The sequence below is a fragment of the Mesocricetus auratus genome, unplaced genomic scaffold (genome assembly GCF_017639785.1).
Source record: "Mesocricetus auratus isolate SY011 unplaced genomic scaffold, BCM_Maur_2.0 Super-Scaffold_6730, whole genome shotgun sequence".
NCBI lineage: Eukaryota > Metazoa > Chordata > Mammalia > Rodentia > Cricetidae > Mesocricetus > Mesocricetus auratus.
The window spans coordinates 93,258,653-93,280,543 of record NW_024429184.1 but is presented as its reverse complement, the minus strand read 5'-3'; the positions used below and the strand labels follow the sequence as shown (position 1 = coordinate 93,280,543).

General features: G+C 45.1%; 2 protein-coding genes across 5 annotated transcripts in view; one reads left to right on the top strand and one right to left on the bottom strand.

Annotated features, from left to right (window-relative positions):
* Arhgef37 (Rho guanine nucleotide exchange factor 37) overlaps positions 1-20,637 on the bottom strand; it is a 57,713-nt gene extending 37,076 nt beyond the window's left edge. For 2 of the 4 annotated variants that reach the window (XM_040741742.1, XM_040741744.1), the window contains exon 1: positions 2,336-2,442. The gene's annotated coding sequence lies outside the window, so the exon portion shown is untranslated. Of the gene's footprint in view, positions 1-2,335; positions 2,443-2,554; positions 3,078-20,516 lie in introns of those variants that run through there. The other 2 variants (XM_040741745.1, XM_040741743.1) reach the window with 2 other exon arrangements.
* Csnk1a1 (casein kinase 1 alpha 1) overlaps positions 19,607-21,891 on the top strand; it is a 36,107-nt gene continuing 33,822 nt past the window's right edge. The window contains 3 exon segments of the mRNA XM_040741747.1: positions 19,607-20,055; positions 20,057-20,140; positions 20,779-20,885. Coding sequence (XP_040597681.1) covers positions 20,017-20,055; positions 20,057-20,140; positions 20,779-20,885 — 230 coding nt within the window. The 5' untranslated portion in view covers positions 19,607-20,016.

The window sequence follows — 21,891 nt, the reverse complement described above, 5'->3', positions numbered from 1 at the left end:
ATTTGGTGCCCTCTTCTGACTCCTGGGGACACTACATACATGTGGTATACAAACATACTCACAGGCCATATGCACAAAATAATAAAAGAAGCCGGGCGGTGGTGGCGCACGCCTTTAATCCCAGCACTCGGGAGGCAGAGGCAGGCGGATCTCTGTGAGTTCGAGGCCAGCCTGGTCTACAGAGTGAGTTCCAGGACAGCCTCCAAAACAATACAGAGAAACCCTGTCTCGAAAAACCAAAAATAAAAAACAATAAAAGAAAAGAAATAACTGTGAAACAAAATCATAGCATAAGATATCAAAATAGCCATGGCAGAAAAAAAGGACCCATGTGAGTTAAGAAAACAGTGATACAGAGGTGGGAAAGAGCAAAGACATCACACACACACACACACACACACACACACACACCTTCCTTCTCTTTGTAAATATCGGGACAGACAGGTGGTATGTGCCTTAACCCAAATTAAACAACAGTTATTTGCCCTTCCTTGGTTCTCCTTGGAAAGGTAGAGAAAGGACGCCATGCAGTATTTTTTTTTTCTTTAAGAGGAGGTCTTTTTATAGATCAGTGGGTCTGCGCAAACTGTATCTTCACAATTCCTAGATCCACAGGTTTAAAGTTCTTCAGTCCGTCAATAAACAAGTACCAGGCTGTGGAGTGTCAAGCTTGATAAACGCCATGCTGCTTTGGTGACAGCACTCGGACACACCCCCTCCTCCTTAGTTAAATAAAAAGCCATTGATTTGAGCTGGGGCAGAATCAAGCAAGGCACTGTTTACCACGGTAATCTGCTGAGCCAAGGGGGATGTGAGCCAGCTGTTGCTGAATCCTGTGCTCTGGCAGATAATCAGTGAGCCTGTGTGTCTGAACAAGAATGGCCCTGCCAGGTCCCAGTCACGTCCTCTTCCCCTCATTTAAAACACACCACAAGGTTCTTCCATTTGAGAGAGGCAAGGGACACCTAGGAACCACCCTTGTCAGAATATCTGGTAGCTCCCGTTTTCAGTTTGGACTTTGGGTCATACAGTGAATTGAAGGGCTGGACAGATGGCTCAGTGGTTAAGAATGGTCGCTGCTCTTCCAGAGAACCCAAGTTCAAGTCCCCTTGCCAATGTCATGTAGCTCCCACCACCTGTAGCTCCAGCTCCATGGGGATAGGAGGGATCTCACCTCAGAGAGTATCTGCACTCACTTGCTCACACCCACACACATGCGCACACACACACACACACACACACACACACATAATTAAAACACATATAAGTATTTAAAAATAGTGGAGTGCTTCACTGTACCCTTGTTTAAGGTACTCTCCCCAGGGTGTGCTGTTTTGTTAGTCTCGTTGATTTTATTTTACTTTCATGGGTGCATTTTTGTCTTTGGGGTGGTGCATGTGAATGGGGGCCAGAGGTCCCAGCAGGATGTCTTCCCTGGTCTCTCTCCACCCTATTTTTTGGCAGTCCCCCACTGAGCCTGAAACTCGCCTATTTGTCTAGAGTGGCTGGCCAGCAAGCCTTGGAGAGTCCTTTATCGGGTCCCCTACCCCTTGGGCTACAATTACAGACTCTCCAACAGGGCTAGGCTTTTAAGTGCTGTGGGGGAATCCAGTTTGAAGCCCTCACACTTGCAAGACTACCGGTTTGGGATCTCCCCAGCTCCACACTCATGTACCACTTTTTTAAAGTTTTCCTTTTATTTTACTGTGTGAACAGCCCAGTTCTTTCCAGGTCGTCCCTAACTGGCACAGTCGTGTTGGACTGGATTATCAGCCTCAGCCCTTCTGTCGAGCATGCCAGGTAACCAGGCTTTCCACTGGAAATAACCTGGAGGCCAAGGCGCTGGGCCTGGGAAAGGGCGAACTGGGCTTCCCAGTTCACACGAGAGTTCAGAAAGCTGCCTACTCCGCCACTGGCTCCCTCTCTGCTGTGGAAGGAGCTGTTCTCAGAAGTACTGCCCGAATGTTCAGTGGACAGTTATTCTGCCGGACCACCGACCTCCAGAGGGCCAAGAACCAGCACCTGTGCCAGAGGTGCCCCTCTCCACCTCCAAGTGGCCAGCACGCAGGAGCCGCAGTTCTGCCTCCTGGATCCAGCTGTGATACCACTTTTCTAACGGGTCAATCCTCCCTTCAATCCATCTTGGATTTCTGATCCTTTCTTCCCCGGCCTTGCCGGTCTACTCAAAAGTATAGTTTTAAAGCCTGGATTTCTTACCGTCTTTTGAATATTTCCTTTGTTTTAATGAATGGCTTCTTAAGAAAAGCCGCCTCACATCCGACACAGGCAACAATATATATTCTGTAATCATTTGCTCTAGCCCAGCTTAGCTTACCTTCCTGGACCTGTTTCCCAGAAAGGGGCGCGGTGGAGCCACCTGGATCGGGTGACTTGAGTTCCTAAGAGGCTGGACACCCAGCACCTTGGGGCCTGGGATCCGACCGCACCCCGCCTCTCCAACCCCCCCACCCTTCCCCCCGCGCGCTCCTCATCTGTCCAGCAGCTGTTTCCTCGCAGCCCTCCTGGAGGCATCCTGTCGCCGAGCTGGACTCACCGCGCACGCGCCGCTCGCCCTCCGGTGTCACTCGCACCCTCTAGGCTTCGGCTGCAGGGCCCTGGGAGGCTCGGCTGCCTGCTGTGCACGCGCAGAGCGCGGCCCCGCCTTTGTCAGTTGCCACTCTGAGGCCAGGTTGTTTTCTGCGCGCGCTCCCTGAGTCAACCAGCCGCCGAGGGCGTTCCCAGGTCTGGTCTCCGCCGGTTGAGGGCGGGGGCAGCGCGCACCTGCCAACAACTCACCTTGCAGGATTGCTCCCCTCCACCGCCCACCCCCGCACTGGGACGACAAACCCGTAGGCCCTCCTCCTGCGAAAGGTTCTTTGTGCTGCGACCCGAATCACTGAACTTGAGGGCGGTGTCTTAGGCTACTTTCTACTGCCGAGACCAAAAGCAACTTGTGGGGAGGACTTAGGTATCAAGGTCACAGTCTTGTCACCCTCAAAAAAAGCCAAAGCAGGAACTCCTGCAGGGCAGGAAGCTGGCGGCAGGAACTGAAGCAGAGACCGTAGAGGAAAGCTCTCTACTTGCTTTCTCCCCTGCCTGCTTTTTAATACAAGCCAGGGCTTCAAGCTTGTCAACACCCGCAGAGCCGGGCCCTCCCACAGCAATCTAGGAAATGCCCCCACAGACTTGCCTAAGGACCAATCTGACAGAGGCAGTTTTCAGTTGAGGTTACCTCTTCCCAGAAGACCTCAGCTTGTGTCCAGTCGACCAAAACCTAAGCAACTGGGACTTTAATTGTGAGTTCCACCCGTGGAGCACCGCTGGTTCTTGCCCCCAAGGCTTTGAGCACACAAAGCTGCCAGTTGTTTCTTCTTCTGGGCGCTGAGGACTTAGAAGTTAATTCTACAGGGTCCTCACTAGTCATAGCCTCCTGTACTAGACATTAAACTCAGAGTTGGAAAGCCCAAATTACTGTGAAACCAACACAACATTCATCAGGATAACCTAAGCTTGTGTGTGGAGATGGCACTTACCAGCTAGACCTAGTATTATTTATCCAAAGATCTGCCTGCCTCTCCCAAGTTTTGGGATTAAAGGCACGCACACTACACCTGGCCCAGGTTTTGTTTCTTGTTTTTTTTTTTAATAATGATTTCTTGAACATTTACAAAGAAATGAACATCCCCTTGCCCTTATGTACAGTAACCCAAAGATAAAAAGGGTTTTTTTCTCCTCTACTTCTATCTCCAATAATAATCAGTCTTTAAATTTTACCTGCTGAAAATCACATTTGACTCTTAGAATTCAAAAGCATGTTCTCAGGATTTTTTCTTATTGATCCTTGGATGTCTTCAGTACCTGGCATACTGCCATAGATACAGTGAGTGCTGAACTAGTGTTTGTTGAGTGGGCGGGCAAGAGAGTACAAACTAAGAAACCAGAGGGAAGTGTGGATTGAAACAGGACAGCACATTTTTTGAGAACCAAAGGATAGCTACCCTATCCGCTGCTGATTCTCCTTTTTTCTGAGGCATACAAAACTTAAACACAACCCAGACAGAACTCCCAAACCAGTTTCAAAAAAAATATTTTTTGTTTTGTTTTTTGTTTTGGTTTTGAGACAGGGTTTCTCTATGTAACAGCTCTGGCTATCCTGGAACTTGATCTGTAGACCAGGCTGGCCTCGAACTCACAGAGATCCAATGCCTCTGCCTCCCAAGTGCTGGGATTAAAGGTGTGCACCACCACTACCACCTCATACCAGTTGCAATTAACCATGGTATTATTTAGAGATATTTACTATAAATTGAAAGATCATGCTCTTTGGGGTTAAATATACCTAGAAATGATGGACTAGTTAGGCTGCTAGGGGCTTAAGCAGTAACAAAAAGTGGTACTGGTTAACTGAAGCATAAATGGAATGCATTTTTAAAAATCCTTAGGGAGCTGAGCGTTGGTGGTGCATGCCTTTAATCCCAGCACTCAGGAGGCAGAGGCAAGTGGATCTCTCTGTGAGTGAGTTTGAGACCAGCCTGGTCTACAGAGCAAGTTCCAGGACAGCCTCCAAAAACAATATAGAGAAACCCTGCCTCGAAAAAAAAAATCCTTAGGGAGCTCATGAATCACCCGAAAGTCTGACGAGAAGGCTTGAGATATGGCTCAGCAGTTAAGAGTACGTGCTACTCTTCCAGAAGACCTGAGTTCAGTCCCCACACACATATTGGGCAGTTTACAGCCATCTCTAACTCCAGGCCCAGGTGGATCTGCTGCCCTCCTCTGGCCTCTACGTGCACCTACACACACACACACACACACACACACACACACACACACACACACACACACACACGGCAGACAGACACACAGGCAGGTGAGTGTGTGCAGGAGCACGCACATTTGCATGCTCACACAATACAATATTTTAAAATAAAATAAATCTTAGACAAAAGGAAAGGGTGAAGAATCAAACCAGAAACATAGGCAGGCACGAAGGCAGGCTAGATCAGCGGTTCTCAACTTGTGGGTCACAACCCCAATGGGAGGACACCCCATATGAGGTATCCTGCATATCAGATATTTACATTATGATTTATAACTTTAACAAAATTACAGTTATGAAGTAGTAGCAAAATAATTGTATGGTTGGGGGTCACCACAATGTATTAAAGGGTCACAGCATTAGGAAGGTTGAGAACCACCACTGGGCTAAAGGATCAGATCCATGAAGAAACCACACCACAGGAAAGACACTTCTGCTCTTCTGCTGAACATTGGCAGTATGACTATCCCGTCACCAGGCTCTGACTCTGGTGATGAGCTGCCACAGCTGACCCAGCTGTCTCTCTGCAAACAAGTGCTGAATGATGCCTCCATTGTAATTCAGTACAGTTGACAGAATACATTTACGAATTGCCTGCCACTCTTCAATACCCCCTCTCTCTTACATCACAATCTAAGATGAACTGGGTATTAGTTTTTGTTGTTGTTGTTGCTGTGACAAATAGCTTAAGAGCAGAAGTGTTGCCGGGCGTTGGTGGCGCACGCCTTTAATCCCAGCACTCGGGAGGCAGAGGCAGGCGGATCTCTGTGAGTTTGAGACCAGCCTGGACTACTAAGCGAGTTCCAGGGCAGCCTCCAAAGCCACAGAGAAACCCTGTCTCGAAACCCCCCCCCAAAAAAGAGCAGAAGTGTTATTTGTTTATGGTCTCATAGGTTTAAGTCAATGGCTGTCCAATGAATGCATTGCTTTTAGGCCCATGGCAGGGCAGAAGCATGATGGAGGAAGTTCATGGTAAAAGAAAGCTGCTCACCTCCAAGAAGCCAGTAAGGAGAGGAGAAGGGAGTGGGGGGGAAGGGAGAACAGAGACCCACCCCTCCAACTAGACCCCCTCTCCTGATAGCCCAATATTCTATGAACACATAAGTGCATTAATCCAGAGGAGGTCAGTATTCTTGGAATCCATTTGCTCCCCCCTAAGAAACACAAAGGTGTGGTTTCATGTTGTCTTTATAGTTGCTATGATAGAATATTCTTTCTCACGGGAGAAAGGGTTTGTTTTGGCTTACAGTTTTGGAGAGATACAGTCCATGGTGTCAGAAAAGATGTGACAGCAGGCAGGCAGGGAAGGCAAGGTGGCAGAAGCAGGAAGACGACTGGCTGTTTTCCTCTGCTCTCAGGTACCACAGTGTGAACAGGAGATGCGGCCAGGCTATGAAGCCTTGAGGTCCGCAGCCCCCAACAAGGCTTTGCTTCCTAAAAGTTCTATACCTTCCCAAACCGCACCAAGGAGGTGGGGCTGCAAGTATTCAAACACTTGTGGCAGGGAAGCCTTTCACACTGAAAGCACAGCACACACTGTGATACTGCAGCTGTCCATTTTGCAGGCGGTGCCTGCATGGTGTTCAGGACCATCTATAGACCAGGCCCAGTCCCCTCTTCCTCAGTAATTGAGGTGGCACTTCTTGTGAGGATATAGGCACATGCTTGGGAATCGAAGGTGCTGTAACAGGAAGAGGGATCATAAACATTTGGGCTACTGCTTCGTGTAACTCATGTCTGCAGGATGTGCCTGAGCCTGAGCATACGTGTGGCACACCCATTAAATGATGGGCTGCTCCTGCACACAACGCTGTGTGTCTCAGAAGTTCCTATCCACTGTGAAAGCCTCAAAGCACCCTAGAGAGGGGATGGTATCATCAAACCCACTTCAGAAGGCGGACAATGCTAAGTTCTGACGTTAGCAGAGGAGGGTGGCGACGAAGACAGACAGGCAGGCTCACACTGCTCTTTCCTCAGACGTCTTTATATCTGGGCCACACCTCGTAGGTGCCGCTCAAAAGAAGGGTAGGTCTCCCCTATCAAATACTCTCACAAACACACCTACAAGTGTGTCTCCTAGGTGACTGGGAATCCTGTCAAATTAGTTATCAAGCCCAAGCATCACATTAGGGAGAGTGTCTAAGAAGAAAACATTTTATCAGTGACCTGCAAGAGGTAAAAAGAAAGCCAGGTGGTGGTGGCACATGCCCTTAACCCCAGCTCTCAGGAGACAGAGGCAGGTGGATTTCTAAGAGTTCAAGGCCAGCCTGGTCTATAAAGCACGTTTCAAAAAGAATATATTAGTCAGAGTTCTCCAAATGACAACCACCAATAGAGCTTACGTACAGACACAAGCACAGAGGGGGGAGAGGGAGGGAGAAAGATTTATTTCAACAGCCTGGCTTACACAGTTGTGGAGATTAGTGAGTATGAAGTCGTCAGGGTATGCTAATAGACCGGAGAGGGGAAGTGTTACAACTTTGGCCCAAGCAATTGTTTCCAGGTTAGTGGAGGTGAGTCTTTGCTGTTTCGGCCTTCATCTGGACTGGAACTCCATTTGTAGACCAGGCTGAGACCTTGAACTGACAGAGATCTGCCTGCCTCTGCCTCCAGAGTTCAGGGATTAAAGGTCTGTGCCACAAAGCCTGAATCTAAAGCAGGGCTTCTCAAACTTTTTCCATTTGAGATCCTTTCCTCCTAAAATACCAGATATACAGGTAAATAAAATAGTTATACAAACCAAACATGTACTGGTTAACAAATCATGAAGAAATTTACTTTAAAACAATTCCTTAGTTTACATTTATGTACTTATTTGTTTTTATATTTTATGGATATCAGTGCTTTTCCTGCATGTATATCTGTGTGAGGGTGCCATATAGGTGCTGGGAATTGAACTCAGGCCCTCTGGAAGAGCATTCAGTGTTCTTAACCACTGAGCCATCTCTCCAGCCCTTTGTTTACATTTACTTTTATTGGTATAAAATTTTTAAAGAGAAAAGGGAAAGAAGGTTTATCCTGTCTTATAGTTCCAAGGAATACACACCATCATAATGAGGAAGGCATAGCAGCAGGAGCAGGAGGCTGGCTAGTTACACTACCAACACAGTCAAAAATCAGATGATATTCCCAGCACCCTCGTGGTGGCTCACAACCATCTGCAACTCCAGTTCCTAGCACCTAGTGTGCTCTTCTGACCTCCTCGGGCACTGGGCATGCGCATGATACGCAGACGTACATATATGTAGGCAGAATACTCACACAATCAAATAAAAGAAATCCTAAAAACTCACTTTCAATAAATACTAAATTCTAACCAGGAGGTTTTGTTTTTCTCACTGGTAAAAGGTAATAATTCTGAAACTACCCTCTGGACACTTAAGCGTTGGGAGAATGATTAAATACATGAAGGATGAAGAAGAACCAAACTTCTGATTTTTCTTCCTTTCTTTCTTCCTTCCTTCCTTCCTTCCTTTCTTTTTTTTTTTTTTGTAGTTTTTTGAGACAAGGTTTCTCTGTGTAGCCCTGGCTGTCATGGAATTAGCTCTATAGAACAGGTTGGCCTCAAACTCACAGGGACCCACTTGCCTCTGCCATTGCTGCCCAGTCAACTCCTGTCTGTAAAGAAGGAACACAGGACTTAGGAGTGTACCCACTGAAGGGGGGAGGAATGAGGAAAAGAAAAAAACTATCTGTTGTTTAAACTCAGAAAGAGACAACCCAGGAACAACAAACATACCCAGCACCCAGATCTCGGCTTCTAAATACTTTGCACCACTAAAAGGAGACACAGCTCTTTGAAGAAAGAGCTGGCAAGCCTGAACCAGGTTTTTCTAGTTTGCTCTCCTGTTCCTGAATAAAACAGTGGCCAAACTGAGCAGGGGTTAAGAGCACTTTCTGCTCTTCTGGAGGGCCTGATTTAGTTCTCTACTGCTGGCCAGGTGATAGCCAGCAGCCTTTACCTGCAGATCTAGGGCGTCTGATGCTTTCCTCTGGCCTCCTGGGACTGCTGCACACATGGGACATACATTCACTTAGACACACAGAAACAGAGATACAGACAGGCAGACAGGCTGATCGTCAGACAGACTCTCTTAAACAAAAAATAAATCAGTCTTTAAAAAACTCGGGTTATGCTGGGCATTGGTGGTGCACGCCTTTACTCCCAGCATTCGGAAGGCAGAGGCAGGCAGATCTCTGTGAGTTCGAGGCCAGCATGGTCTACAGAGCTAGTTCCAGAACAGCCTCCAAAACAATACAGAGAAACCCTGTCTTGAAAAACAAACAAAAACCCTCGGGTTATTAAAAGATGGCATTGTACTTAGGAAATACACAGAAATATTTAAGGATGCAGGCATACAGTTGTACATTATTGGAAGTTATGTATATGTCTACACATACTCATAAAATTAGAAGTAGACTGCAATCCAGTTCTCAGCAAATAGTAGTCCTTTTGGAATCTAGTAGTGAATAAAGTGGTCCTTGCCATGTGATAGAAGGACAGTGAATTTAAAAATTTCACAAACTGGCCCTTTATTATCTTTGTGACTTTGGACATATTCATTCGTATTTCTGAGACTTGGTTTCTTTGTGTGAATGCAGTATAAAGCCTATATGTCTTTTTTTTTTCAAATAGGGTCTCACTATGTATCCTTGAATAGTCTAGAACTCACTCTGTAGACCAGGCTAGCTCCAAACTCACAGAGATCTTCCAGCCTCATCCTCCTGAGTGCTGGGATTAAAGGCGTGCACTACCACCACCCGGCCTGCTTCTGTTTCTTGAATGCTGGGACTAAAGATGTGCTGTGCCACACCCTGCTAATTCTGTCTTCCACAGGGTTGATTGACAAAAAAATAAAATAATGTATAAGAAAAATTTAAACCTCAGAACACTGCCAAATGGAGCGATTTTAAAGCCACCTCAGCGTTTTGTGGGACTCATTGAGTTTACATTCATTCTGAAGCCACAGACAAAATGGTATTTTTTACTCAGACCATATCTTGGAATAAGATGTCCTCGGCAAACAATGAAAGCCTCCATTTAGTTGGTACTAGAGTCTAAATCTAGACTGGAAACCTCTTAAACGCAGGGAAATTAGAGTTTTATCACTTGGTATAGTGACTGGCCCACAGTGGCACTCAATAAACCCAGGGCTCACAGTCACATACACATGCCTAATGGCTACCCTTCTTAGTGGCCAGCTAGAAGATTAAGTACCTTTATGTCTCCTAGTCACCAATGTGGTTTTGCTGTTCACGAGTAGATGTGGTGTGACGGGTAGAGCGCTGATCTGGGAAGCTGGAAAACTGACTTTGAACTGGTCCTCTGCTCTCCACGTTCATCACTCATGTGAGCCACAAAACACAGACAGGCTTGAGAGCCCTTCTCATCGTGCATGGTCCCCTGAGAGACAGGATGCCCTTCACAGCAACTATGACACAGGAGATGACGGTGCATCAAGAGGAAGAAAGGGTCCTTTGGGAGAACGTATTGTCCTGCATGGTGTTTAATTGTGCTCTGATTGGGGTCTTTCTCGTCTACCCTTGTCTGTAAACATCATAGTTTTTTTTCCAAGGTGAGTTTAACACTGTGTAGTTCCTCAGGGGTTATTTTCTTCCCTGTGACTTCAAATGGCTGTATCTGTGTGTTGGATAAGGCTAGGCAATTCAGCTTTGCATGTCCTAGAAGACTGGCTATAAACATACCCACAAGATGGCAGCATTGTATAAATGTTGAAAACCAAGATGCTGAAGATTCCCTGTTGTGGTGTATTTCTAAAATCTATTAAGTGTGTTTTTGTTTTTTGTAGCTTCTCTCAATTATCACATAAATTTGAAGTTCCCTTCCTTGATATGTTCTGCAATCATGAAATGGAGGGACTTGAGTAATGAAAAGTATGTTCTTTGATGTGAAAAAAAAAATAGTTGAAGCAGGGCTGTGATAGCTCATGCCTTTAACCCCAGCACTGGGGAGGCAGAGGCAGGCGGATCTCTGTGAGTTCGAGGCCAGGCTGGACCGACAAACAATACAGAGAAACCCTGTCTCGTAAAACAAAAAAAAAGATAATGTATAAGAAGATTAATAATGTCATAAATAATATGCATAAGCTAATTGTATAAAATAATATTATACAAAGATTGGTTGTAGTGGCAAATGCCTTTAATTCCATCACTCCAGAGGCAAAGGCAAGAGTATCTCTGTGAGTTTGAGACAAGCCCAACCTACATAGCAAATTCCAGGCCAGCTAGCACATAGTGAGACCTTGTCTGAAAAAATATAATAATATCGTATGAAGTTTTTTAAATGTTGGAAAAATGAATGCAGTAGGTATTGCAAATAAAGGTTGCCTTACCATGGACAAGAAATCGGTCCAGGTATATGCCATGAGAACTCCCAGTATTATCACTCTGAGTGGAAGAAAGGCTCAGAAGCCTTTAGAAGAGCCTGAAAATTCTTATTTCTGTTTCCTGTGACACACTTAAACACCTACAAGGACCTTGTCAACAGGAATTGTCTACGTGAAAAACGAGTCATGGAAATGTCATAATTGCTGCCTTTTCTCATTTTAGACATCAAACAATAATTGTGGCATTCCTTTTTTAGTTGGCAGCCTGTCTCCTCCCACTAGGAGGTTAGAGAATGTCACCTTTGGTTTGTTGAATTATCTAATAATAACCACAGTGGCGCATATTTCTGTGAGGTTCATGGCTGAGACGGAGTGCTCTCACATATCCTATTTCAACAAATGGGGAGTGATGTGGTCCTTGACACAGTTGGAGGGGGCACAAATAAAAAAATAAGCTAAGAAAGGTGATAGAAATTCTGAGTAACCTTTAATAAATACCAAAATGTGAGTTTCATATGGGCTAAATGGGCTACCAGGTAAGTGGAAAGTCTCTCATTTGCCCACCGAGACAGCATAGGTAAGAATCACTTTTAGGAGTTATGACCAAGCTCAGAGCCCAACAGGCTGTAAGGGGCTGTAAACTGCAAAACACTCAAGTGTAAAGGACTATTTCAATAGAATTGAGTATTTATCTTGGGTCCTACAACCCAAACCACCACCACCACCACACACACACACACACACACACACACACACACACACACACACACACACACACATTACTGTGCTGGCTCTTCTCACTGCCCAAAGTCTTACTGTAGCCAGTGTTGATCTTAGCTGGCACCAAATGGAGCCATTATTCCACATCCTGTGATAAACATCAATGCCTTCTGGCATTAGCATGGAGAGCTGAGAGTTAACAGGGTGTGGCTTTAGGACCAGAATGGTAAGTCAAGCATCTCCAAATTTAGTCTCACAAAGGAGAGTGGATTACTAGAGTGAACCATGAGTCACAGAGGCAGCTTCATGTCCTTGGTAGTGAATGGGGACTGAGAAAAGAAAGACACATAGAAATTGCAGAAACTCTAGAATATAAGGAGAGTCCTTCCTGTAAAAATAACTAACAAATGTCCCAAAGTGCCAGGCAGTACATTTCCAGGAATTAATGGCTCATATAAATGGAGTAAAACTATTAAAATATAATTTGATAATCTAAATATTGTCAGGCTGGTGTAAGCAGAGTTATCGGAGTAGGATAGAGAAAGTTAGCCAATGACAGCACATTGTCTTTTATTGTCCGATGCTCACGTCCTGGCTCTACAGTGGGGCTGTAGAGATGCTCACCTTCATTTTTAAAATTTACTTACTTTCATTTTATATGCATTAATGTTTTTCCATGGGTGTTGGATCCCCTGGAACTGGAGTTACAGGCAGTTGTGAGCTGACACGTGGGTGCTGGGAATTGAACCCTGATCCTCTGGAAGAGCAGTCAGAGCTCTTAACCACTGAGCCATCTCTCCAGCCTGATGCTTACCTTCTTGCTGTCAACATGTATTTCCAGCTTTTGTGTATTATACTTCGGAACATTCATTTTAGACAAACAAGTTAAAACCTCCAGCATTGTTTCAGAATAACCCTGAGAAGGAAGGGAGAGGCTTGGCTGGGTCCTCATTGTTGAGTTTCATTACTGTATTGTGTTGAGCAGTGTAAGTCATTTTCTCCTTTCCCTCCATATTAAACAATATTTTTAGGAAAGAAATGGACTTTTAGAGGTTGTTTAACCCTCTCCTACCTCCAGGGAAAACTATGCTGAAAACGAAATTATAATTGCAGCCTTTCTTCAGTATCCTGAAAGGAGTCGTGCTTCCCCGTTCCTTCTAATTCCTGCTTTCTGTTGTAGCTCCGATCAGAGGACAGGGCAGTTTAGGGCTGAAGGTCATGGGTGAGGATCTAGTCACCTGAATTCTGTTTTACCTCAACTTTAAGAAGCTGTTGAAGGGAACAGAGAGGTGACTCAGTGGGCAACGGCACTTGGTGTCAAGCCTGACTGCCTGAGCTCAGTCCCCAGAAACCACAGACAGGAGAGAATGAGTGCACATGATGAAGAGTCGATGATGAAAGAGGCTACAAGAGGGAAGGGGCGCGCCAGTCTCTTCCACGGCCATCCAATAACAGCATGCTAAAAGCTAGCTAGAAATTTAAAATGCAACTCCTCGTTTCCAAGATTACAGCAGCAACAATGAAGATATGCAAGGCTAGGCAAAGTCACGGCTTACATTTAGTTTTCCTTCTGGCCTTTGTTTCTGTTTTTGTCATGCTGGCCATTGAATCCAAGACCTTGCTCATGGGACTTCTTAGGTCAAACACATTCCCTTATATTTAACCTATGAGTGAGATGCACAACATATGGGCTATTCAGTTTTTCTTTTCTCACCCAAAACAAGTCTGCGGGGTTTTTTTTTACTTGAAATATTATTTTTTTAATTTCTGTGTACATGTGTTTGTCTTTATGTATGTGTTATACTTGTGCAGGTACCTGAGGAGGCCAGAAGATGATATCAGATCCCCTGCAACTGGAGATAGTAACAAGCAGCTGTGAGTTATCTGATGTGGGTGCTATGCACCCAGTTTGGGTCTTCCAGAGAGCACTTTTGCTTTGTTTTGTTTTTGTTTTTTGAGACAGGTTTTCTCTGTGTAGTCTTGGCTGTCCTGGAACTCACTCTGTAGTTAGTGGCCTGGAACTCACAAAGATTTGTCTGCTTCTGCCTCCCTCATGCTGGGATTAAAGGCATGCATGACCACTGCCCAGCACATTATGAGTCTTTACTGAGGTTCTTGTGTTTGTTTGTTTGTTTGGTTGGTTGGTTATTTGGTTGTTTGGTTGGTTGGTTGGCCTCAAATTCAGAGATCCACATGTTTCTGTCTCCAAAGTGCTGGGATTAAAGGCATGCACCACACCAACCACCACCCCTGGGCTTTACTGAGGTTCTTTGATCTCCATTCCTTCCCAGAAAACTCATTTTCCTGTCCTGTTTACTTGAATTAAAATCACTGTAGAACTCAGTTGCATCTCAAATGAGCAGCAAATGCCTTCTTAGACCTGTCATCTGTGTAAAGGGGGACATTTTTCACTAGGATGCTCTAAAAAGGTGAAGGAATAAAGGAATTACAGAATTAAAGTTCATTAGGTTTTGTACCAACGTGTTAGTCAGAAAAGACGACCGTACATCCCCTTTTGGAGAGAAAATGAAAAGATCTGAATTTAAGTGAGAAGCTAGAATCGCCCTCGAGTGAACTGAATCACTGCAGATTGTATCAATACTGAATCAGTTTTGGTTAACCTGTTTGATTATGCTACCAAAGGTTTTTAGGCCAGCAGCAAGCATTTCTAGAAATATATTCTCGTCAATTAATGTTGCATGATAACAAATATTTAGCTACAATAATATTCATTATAGCATTATTTATACTAGAAAAGTCAGGAAAACAACAGAATATTCTATTGGGATTGGTTCGAAGTTTCCCATCAATACCATGCATATTTCTGTAGATATTAGAAGTGATACTGTGGGACCTTATCATACAACAAACCATTAGGAGGAAAAAAAGAACAGGTCTCAAGATAGAACTATGACCATTTTGTTAATTTTAAGAAATAAAATTAAACATGTGGAACACACATGTATACTTGAAATTCTAAGCAATCTTTAAAAATATCCAAATGTGAGGGTTTTTTGTTTTTGTTTTTGTTTTTTTGAGGCAGAGTTTCTCTGTGGCTTTGGAGGCTGTCCTGGAACTAGCTCTTGTAGACCAGGCTGGTTTCGAACTCACAGAAATCCGCCTGCCTCTGCCTCCTGAGTGCTGGGATTAAAGGTGTGCGCCACCAATGCCTGGCTGTTTTTACATTAGCTAAAAGGGCTAACAGGTAAGTAGAGGGGTCTCAGATCTATATCATTTGCCCAGCAGATATAGGTGAGAAGCACTTTTAGGAGTTCTTGCCAAGCTCAAAGTCCACTAGGAAGTAAGGACCTCATGAATATGAAACACCCAACGTGTAAAGAGTTATTTCAGTGTAAGTTTTGAGACTTTTTTAAGTATCGTGTACTGTTTTTACATGATTTCTACCATTCTTCTCCTCCAACTCCACTCCCCCTCAACTTTATAATCTCTTCTTCATACATATGTATATATAACTATATACACACATGACCTGTTGAGCCTATTTAGTGTTGCTCATGTGTATATTTGTTTAGGGCTAACCACCACTTGAGATTGGATAACCTATCAGGCAGCTTGACCTCAGAGAAAACTGGTTCTTCCTCTTTTAGTAGCTATTAATTGCCTTCATCTAGAGGTGGGACTTGAGATTTCCCACATCCGTGTTAGGTGTTACTTGGTGTTGTCATTGAGCTTCTCTTGTGTAACTGACCATATTGTTAAGATTCTGCAGATGTAACTTCCTGGCATATATAGAAGACACTATCTTATAGCAATCCACTTTAACAAAATCCTATGGGAAGAACAGGAACTGAGAAAAGAAAGAAATATGGAATGGCTGTCAGTGTCAAACACTGGGAAGGAAACAGGCAGAATGAATTGTGACTCTAACCCGAAAGCACATTTCTATTTTCCTCAGGTTTTCAACACTCCATTGACTCCTGCATGCGATATTGACTATTCTTAGGGGTGTTTTAAGACTAAAGGAGGGCCGGGCGTTGGTGGTCAGCCTGGTCTACAAAGTGAGTTCCAGAACAGCCTCCAAAGCTACAGAGAAACCCTGTCGCGAAAAACCAAAAAAAAAAAAAAAAAAAAAAAAAAAGACTAAAGGTGATGTATTTTTCTACTGATTTGTAAGTTTGCCATCCTAGAGATGGACAAACCCCTTGTGCTTATTGTTGAATCCACCTGAACTTCTTGTGGTTGTTCTTATTTTACCCCAAACACTTCGATTACCAGGGAATGTTTCTTGAGTAACACTGGTTTTAAGAAGTTGTAGCCACTTAATCTATACCTGACAATATATACAGATATAATTACTGGAACATGATTGTCAAAATTTGTGTTCTACCCTTCCCCAAAGTTCTCTTTCTCTTGGTTAAGTTGGGGTTCTAGTCCTGTCTTTGTCACTAAGATCTGTGTGACCTTTGGCAAGCCAGTTCTTCATAGGAGGGCACAAACAGTATGTGTAAAAGTATTCTGTAAATTGTATTTGAAATAAAGTAGTTATTAAACTTGATCTGTAAATTTCCTCAGTGTCTAAAACTTTTTATTCATTTTTGTTGTTGTTGTTGTTGTTTTTGTTTTTCGAGACAGGGTTTCCCTGTGGCTTTGGAGGCTGTCCTGGAACTAGCTCTTGTAGACCAGGCTGGTCTTGAGCTCACAGAGATCCTCCTGCCTCTGCCTCTCAAGTGCTGGGATTAAAGGTATGTGCCACCACCGCCTGGATTTATTCATTTTCAAAATAATTTTAGTGAATTCATATGGTAAGTGCCAGCAATCATATTTGGGCACATATGAATCCCTTCAATTACAAACTTGCTCCTGATTTAATGAGTATGATTGGTAAGTTTAAATAATAGCACCCCAGATAAAGTCAAGTGTTCAGTAATTTAGGATGAAAGTTTCTGCAGAAAGATACACGAATTAAAAAAAATAGATTGACTCACATTGAATACTTAAAAACAGTTTCCACGCTGGGCATTGGTAGCACATACCTTTGCAAGTTCCAGGATGGCCTCCAAACAATACAGAGAAACCCTGTCTCAAAAAACAAAACAAAACAAAACAAAAAAGAAAAAGTTTCCACACAAGGTGGTGTCACATGCCTTTAATTTCAGTACTAGGGAGGCAGGTGGATCTCTGAGTTCAAGGTCAGGGTGATCTACAGAGTGAGTTTCCGGACAGCCACAACTACATGAGAAAACTTGTCTGGGAAAAATGAAACAAAACAAAACCGCACCAAATCTGCCCTTCTAGTGTCTTATAAATGAAAATTGTTAGACACAATAGAAATCACAGCTGCAAAGGTTGTGGCCAATCATTTTACAATATTTAGTACCTAGTCAGTGCTGTAATAGTGACTACAATATTCTGGAAGCAACACGTGTCCAATTATAAACTTTTTTAAAAACACTATTTATTAGTGCTGCACCACATGCAAGTCCAAGGTATCAGGAAAAGAGAGACCAGGCGTCCACTTCTTTGTACTAAGAGAATGCATGTGCTGCCTTTATTGCCAGGAGAGTGTGTGTGTGAGTCTTCATATTAGCTAGGCATTGGTGATGCAAACCTTTAATCCCAGCACTCTGGAGGCAGAGGCAGGCAGATCTCTGTGAGTTCGAGGCCAGCCTGGTCTACAGAGCGAGTTCCAAGACAGCCTCCAAAGCAATACAGAGAAACCCTGTCTCGAAAAACAAAAACAAAAAATTTACTTTTATCTTATGTGTATGGGTGTTTTGACCTCCTGAATATCTGTGCGCCCTGAGGGATGCAGTGCCCAGAGACCAGAGGGCATCTGACCCTCTGAAACCCGAGTTATAGGCAGTTGGGAGCAGCGTGAAGTTCCGTAAATGAAAAGCACATTAAACTGCTCTTCTCTGAGTTTATGGAACACTTTGTCAGACTTGCACCTATCCATACACAAGCCTTTGAAAACCACTCACGTAGGCCATGCTGTGCCTTCCCTGAGCATTTGTACACCTCCACCGAGATTCCTTTTTCCTGCAACTCTCACGGATGCTCTTCAGAACTCCTTGTTAAACCCTAGATAGGTCGTTTCTAACTACTGTACCAGCTATCAAAGTTGCATTTACAACTCCCCCCTTGGTTTGGAGTGATGGCTCAGTGGTTTAGAGCATTTACTACTCTTGCAGAGGGCCCGGAGATCAGTTTTTGTCACTCGCATCAGGTGGATTTCAGGCACATTTACTCCAGCTCAGGCGATCCAGTTCTCTTTGCCGTTCAAGTAAGTGGTACACATAAACACGTGCAAGCATACGCACATACTCAAAATAAGAAATACCTATCTTTTTTCATTTTGATGAGTCCATTTTTGGGTTGGCTTAAACTTTTTTACAACCTAGGACTATATTTATGTTTCATTGTACCAACGGTGCTTTTGTAAACTTTAATTTTTTTTCTTTTGGTTTTTGAGACAGGGTTTTTCTGTGGCTTTGGAGGCTGTCCAGGAACTCACTCTGTAGACCAGGCTGGTCTCGAACTCACAGAGATCCACCTGCCTCTGCCTCCCGAGTGCTGGGATTAAAGGCATGCGCCACCAACGCCCAGCTGTAAACTTTAATTTTACATTCAATTTTCAGTCAAATTTTGTAACTGAAAAGGTCAAGCCCAAATAGTTGCATCAGTTTTTACTTAAAAATTACTGTTTTACACATTGTCAATTTTAGTTTGTAATAGTTACTTGTACTGTTTACACCAATACTGTACTTTTCAACATGAAAACGTGACTTCTTTTCGGGGAATGGGTATAACGACTTTTCCTATGCGCAATTTCCTTGTGTTGTTGTTGTTATTATTATTTATTTTATTTTATTGGTTTTTCAAGACAGGGTTTCTCTGGGTAGCCGGGGCTGTCCTGGAATTAGCTCTGTAGACCAGTGTGGTCTCGAACTCAACAGTCACCAGCCTCTACATTCCTAGTGGTAGGATTAAAGACGTGTACCACCACCGCCCAGCTTTTTAATTTAGTTTTCTGTTCATTATATCAGTAATACATGAAAACACCTATTAGAATTGTTCCTTTTAGATCAATTGTATTCATAGGGCCACGGACATAGGGTGAGACCAATTTCAGGTTCTTTCTGAGCCCTTAAAAATGGGGACGTGCGTGTGGGGTTTCGTAATATTGCATGTAGCCTATTACTAGTCATCAGCTAAGCCCTACTAAAACCTGAGCCGCTTCCTGAACCCAGCTCGCCCAGCGCAGCCGTTCTCTTTCCAAGCAGACACGGGGTCGGTAAAGGACGGCCCCAGAGAGGGACCTGAAGACGGATCAAAGTTCATAAACCGCCTCAAACGCGGAATGAAGGTCAACACCCAACTCCCAAGGAGGACAGACGCTTCCATTGGCCACATTTGAACAAAAGGTGACTCCCTAACGCGCTCCCCGGACGCACAGCCCGAGACAGGCCTCGGGGCCTGAAGTGACTAACAAGGAGCAAGAGCGGACGCGCAGACGACCGGAAGTGGAAGTGAGCCCCGGAGGGGAAGACGACAGGCCGCACCAGGCCTGCGCGGTCGGCAGGCGTCGCAGCGCGCAGGCGCAGCTGGGCGGTGCCTGGGTGACGCTCGGAGCGTGGGCTGCGACTCTCGCGGATCCGGTTCCGCCCTCCGTCTCGCAGCCCACCCTCCCGAAAGAGCGCCCGAGCTCCCTTTCCCAGAGTGCTCTGCGCCGTGAAGAAGCGGCTCCCAGGGACTGGGGGCATTTTGTGTTGGCTGGAGCCGGAGGAACAAGATGGCGGCATCGGCGGAGTGACCGGGTCCCTCCGGGCCGGAGCCGGCGGCAGTGGTGGCAGCGGTACCGCCGCCCTAACTCACCGCGCCCCTTTCCCAGCCCGCAACGTCGCCGCGAACGCGAGACCGCGGCGGCCGCCCCACAGCAACTGGCCGAGCTTCAGCAGCCGCGACCACCCTTCCTTCCCTAACCGCGGCCTGGCCCGCGGCGAGCCGGGTTCTCGCAGCCGACTCTGCGCCCTGTAACGCCAACAAAGCCTCGCGTTCCGGTTGCCTGCCGCGCCCCGCAGTTCTGTCGGCTGGAACCGCCCGGGAGGCCTCCATCCTCTCCCCAGAGGTGTCGGGGCTTGGCCCCCGCCTCCATCTTCGCGTCTCAGGATGGCGAGCAGCAGCGGCTCAAAGGCCGAATTTATCGTCGGGGGGGAAATACAAACTGGTGCGGAAGATCGGATCTGGCTCCTTCGGGGACATTTATCTGGCGATCAACATCACCAATGGCGAGGTAATCACCCGGTTCGGGGCGGGGGGACGTTAACGCTGGGCTTTTTTTCACCCCAACCCCCCCCCCCCAGTACTCCAAGCCTCTTCCCACTGCACGCACGCACGCACGCACTGGGGAGTCGAGAGCGAGAGCCAGCTTTCCTGGCTTAGCAACCTCCCCCACTATTTCCCTAAAAAGGAAAAACCCGATGGAAAGGCTGGGTAAACTCTGAGGTTTCCCTGCTTGTTCAAAATGTCTCTTTTTAACCTTTAACTAAGATGAGAAGAAGGGCGAAGTCGTGTGATCGCCGTGGTGTTCTTTGTATTTCTTCAATTTAGTTTGGGGTTCTTGTTCTAGTTAGAACAGCTTCCTTTAAAAAAAAAAAAAGAAATCTCACCTTACGTTCCAAGGTTGCCTTTTCTGGACGAATCCTTTCATTCACTTTGGATTTAGAGGACATGGGGCGGGGGCTCGCCATTGCCTCCCGAAAGAGCTTTTGAGGCTGGTTGGCTTGTTTTGTAACTACAGAGGTAGCTTTCCCACCCTTTCACGTCCTTGTAGTGGCGACTAGAAGCAAGCATTGCTAATGTCACTTTTCGTCTCCCAAGTGAGTTTGAATCCGTAGGGATGTTGACGCCATCATTCCCTTTGCTCTGCAGGAAGTGGCAGTGAAGCTAGAATCCCAGAAGGCCAGGCATCCCCAGTTGCTGTACGAGAGCAAACTGTATAAGATTCTTCAAGGTGGGGTTGGCATCCCTCACATACGGTAAGAACCCTGGGCTACAGTCGATCACAGAGAACTGCGAAATGGTGAAAGGGGTTGAGTTGAGGCTGGTAATGGGACCCGCTGAATCGGTCTTGGGACTGATCCTCCCCCTTCCCCCCAGGTTCCACAATTAACCGTAATCGTTGGATAAACTTTAGTTCTCCAACTTAGTTGAAATTTTATTTGTTGTACTGCTGCATTTAGTTTGTCATTTTCCGCTTCCCGAGGCTTTCATTTGTTGTTGACTGTGCAGGTCATCTTTGATCCCTACGCGGAAGGGATCTTGCTATCTTTACGGCGACACTTTTGATGTTGGTACCTTTGTCCACTGAAGTGGTTTTGAATGTGCGAATGTGACCGAGTTCAGTCTGTTGGGGTTGCTTTCGGAGCTGGTTTGGGAAATGGCTGCTCTTTTGTTGTGTTTTTGTTCCAACATGTCTTCCTCCTCTGCTTAGAAAATGGCGGAACGACGTGACTCAAGCCCCATATTCCTGCCTTTTTCTCCACTTGGAGTCATATTAAGCTTCCTTGATTTTCCCTTTAGCAGCCTTACGTGGACTAACCCCTGAAAAGCTAAGAGTTGAGTTCCATAAGGCCATGAGATTCTGGAAAGGAGATGGTCATGACAGTATGTGGTCTCTGCAGCTGATGCGACATAACTTGTTAAATTACACTAAGATTCTTAATATCGCTGCCCAGTGTGTTTGTTCACTGCTTTGCTTTGTGAATGGTAATGTTTGCTATGTTTCAGTTCCTACAAACTTTTAAGGGTGATGGCAGAGGCAGTTCAGAGCAGCACCAACTGTTGAGATAGATCTGCTGGTCAGCTTTATGAAAGAACGCTTCACTTGCCAGCAGTTTTGATAAGGCTTCAACCTGTTGAGTTATTTTGTCGGCAACCTTTAAAAGAAATTGGTTTTTTTTAGAAGGGGATGAATGGTAAATAGAAGTAACAATTAGAATAACAACTCTTTCAATATTCAATTTTATTGAAAGAAAAATTAAT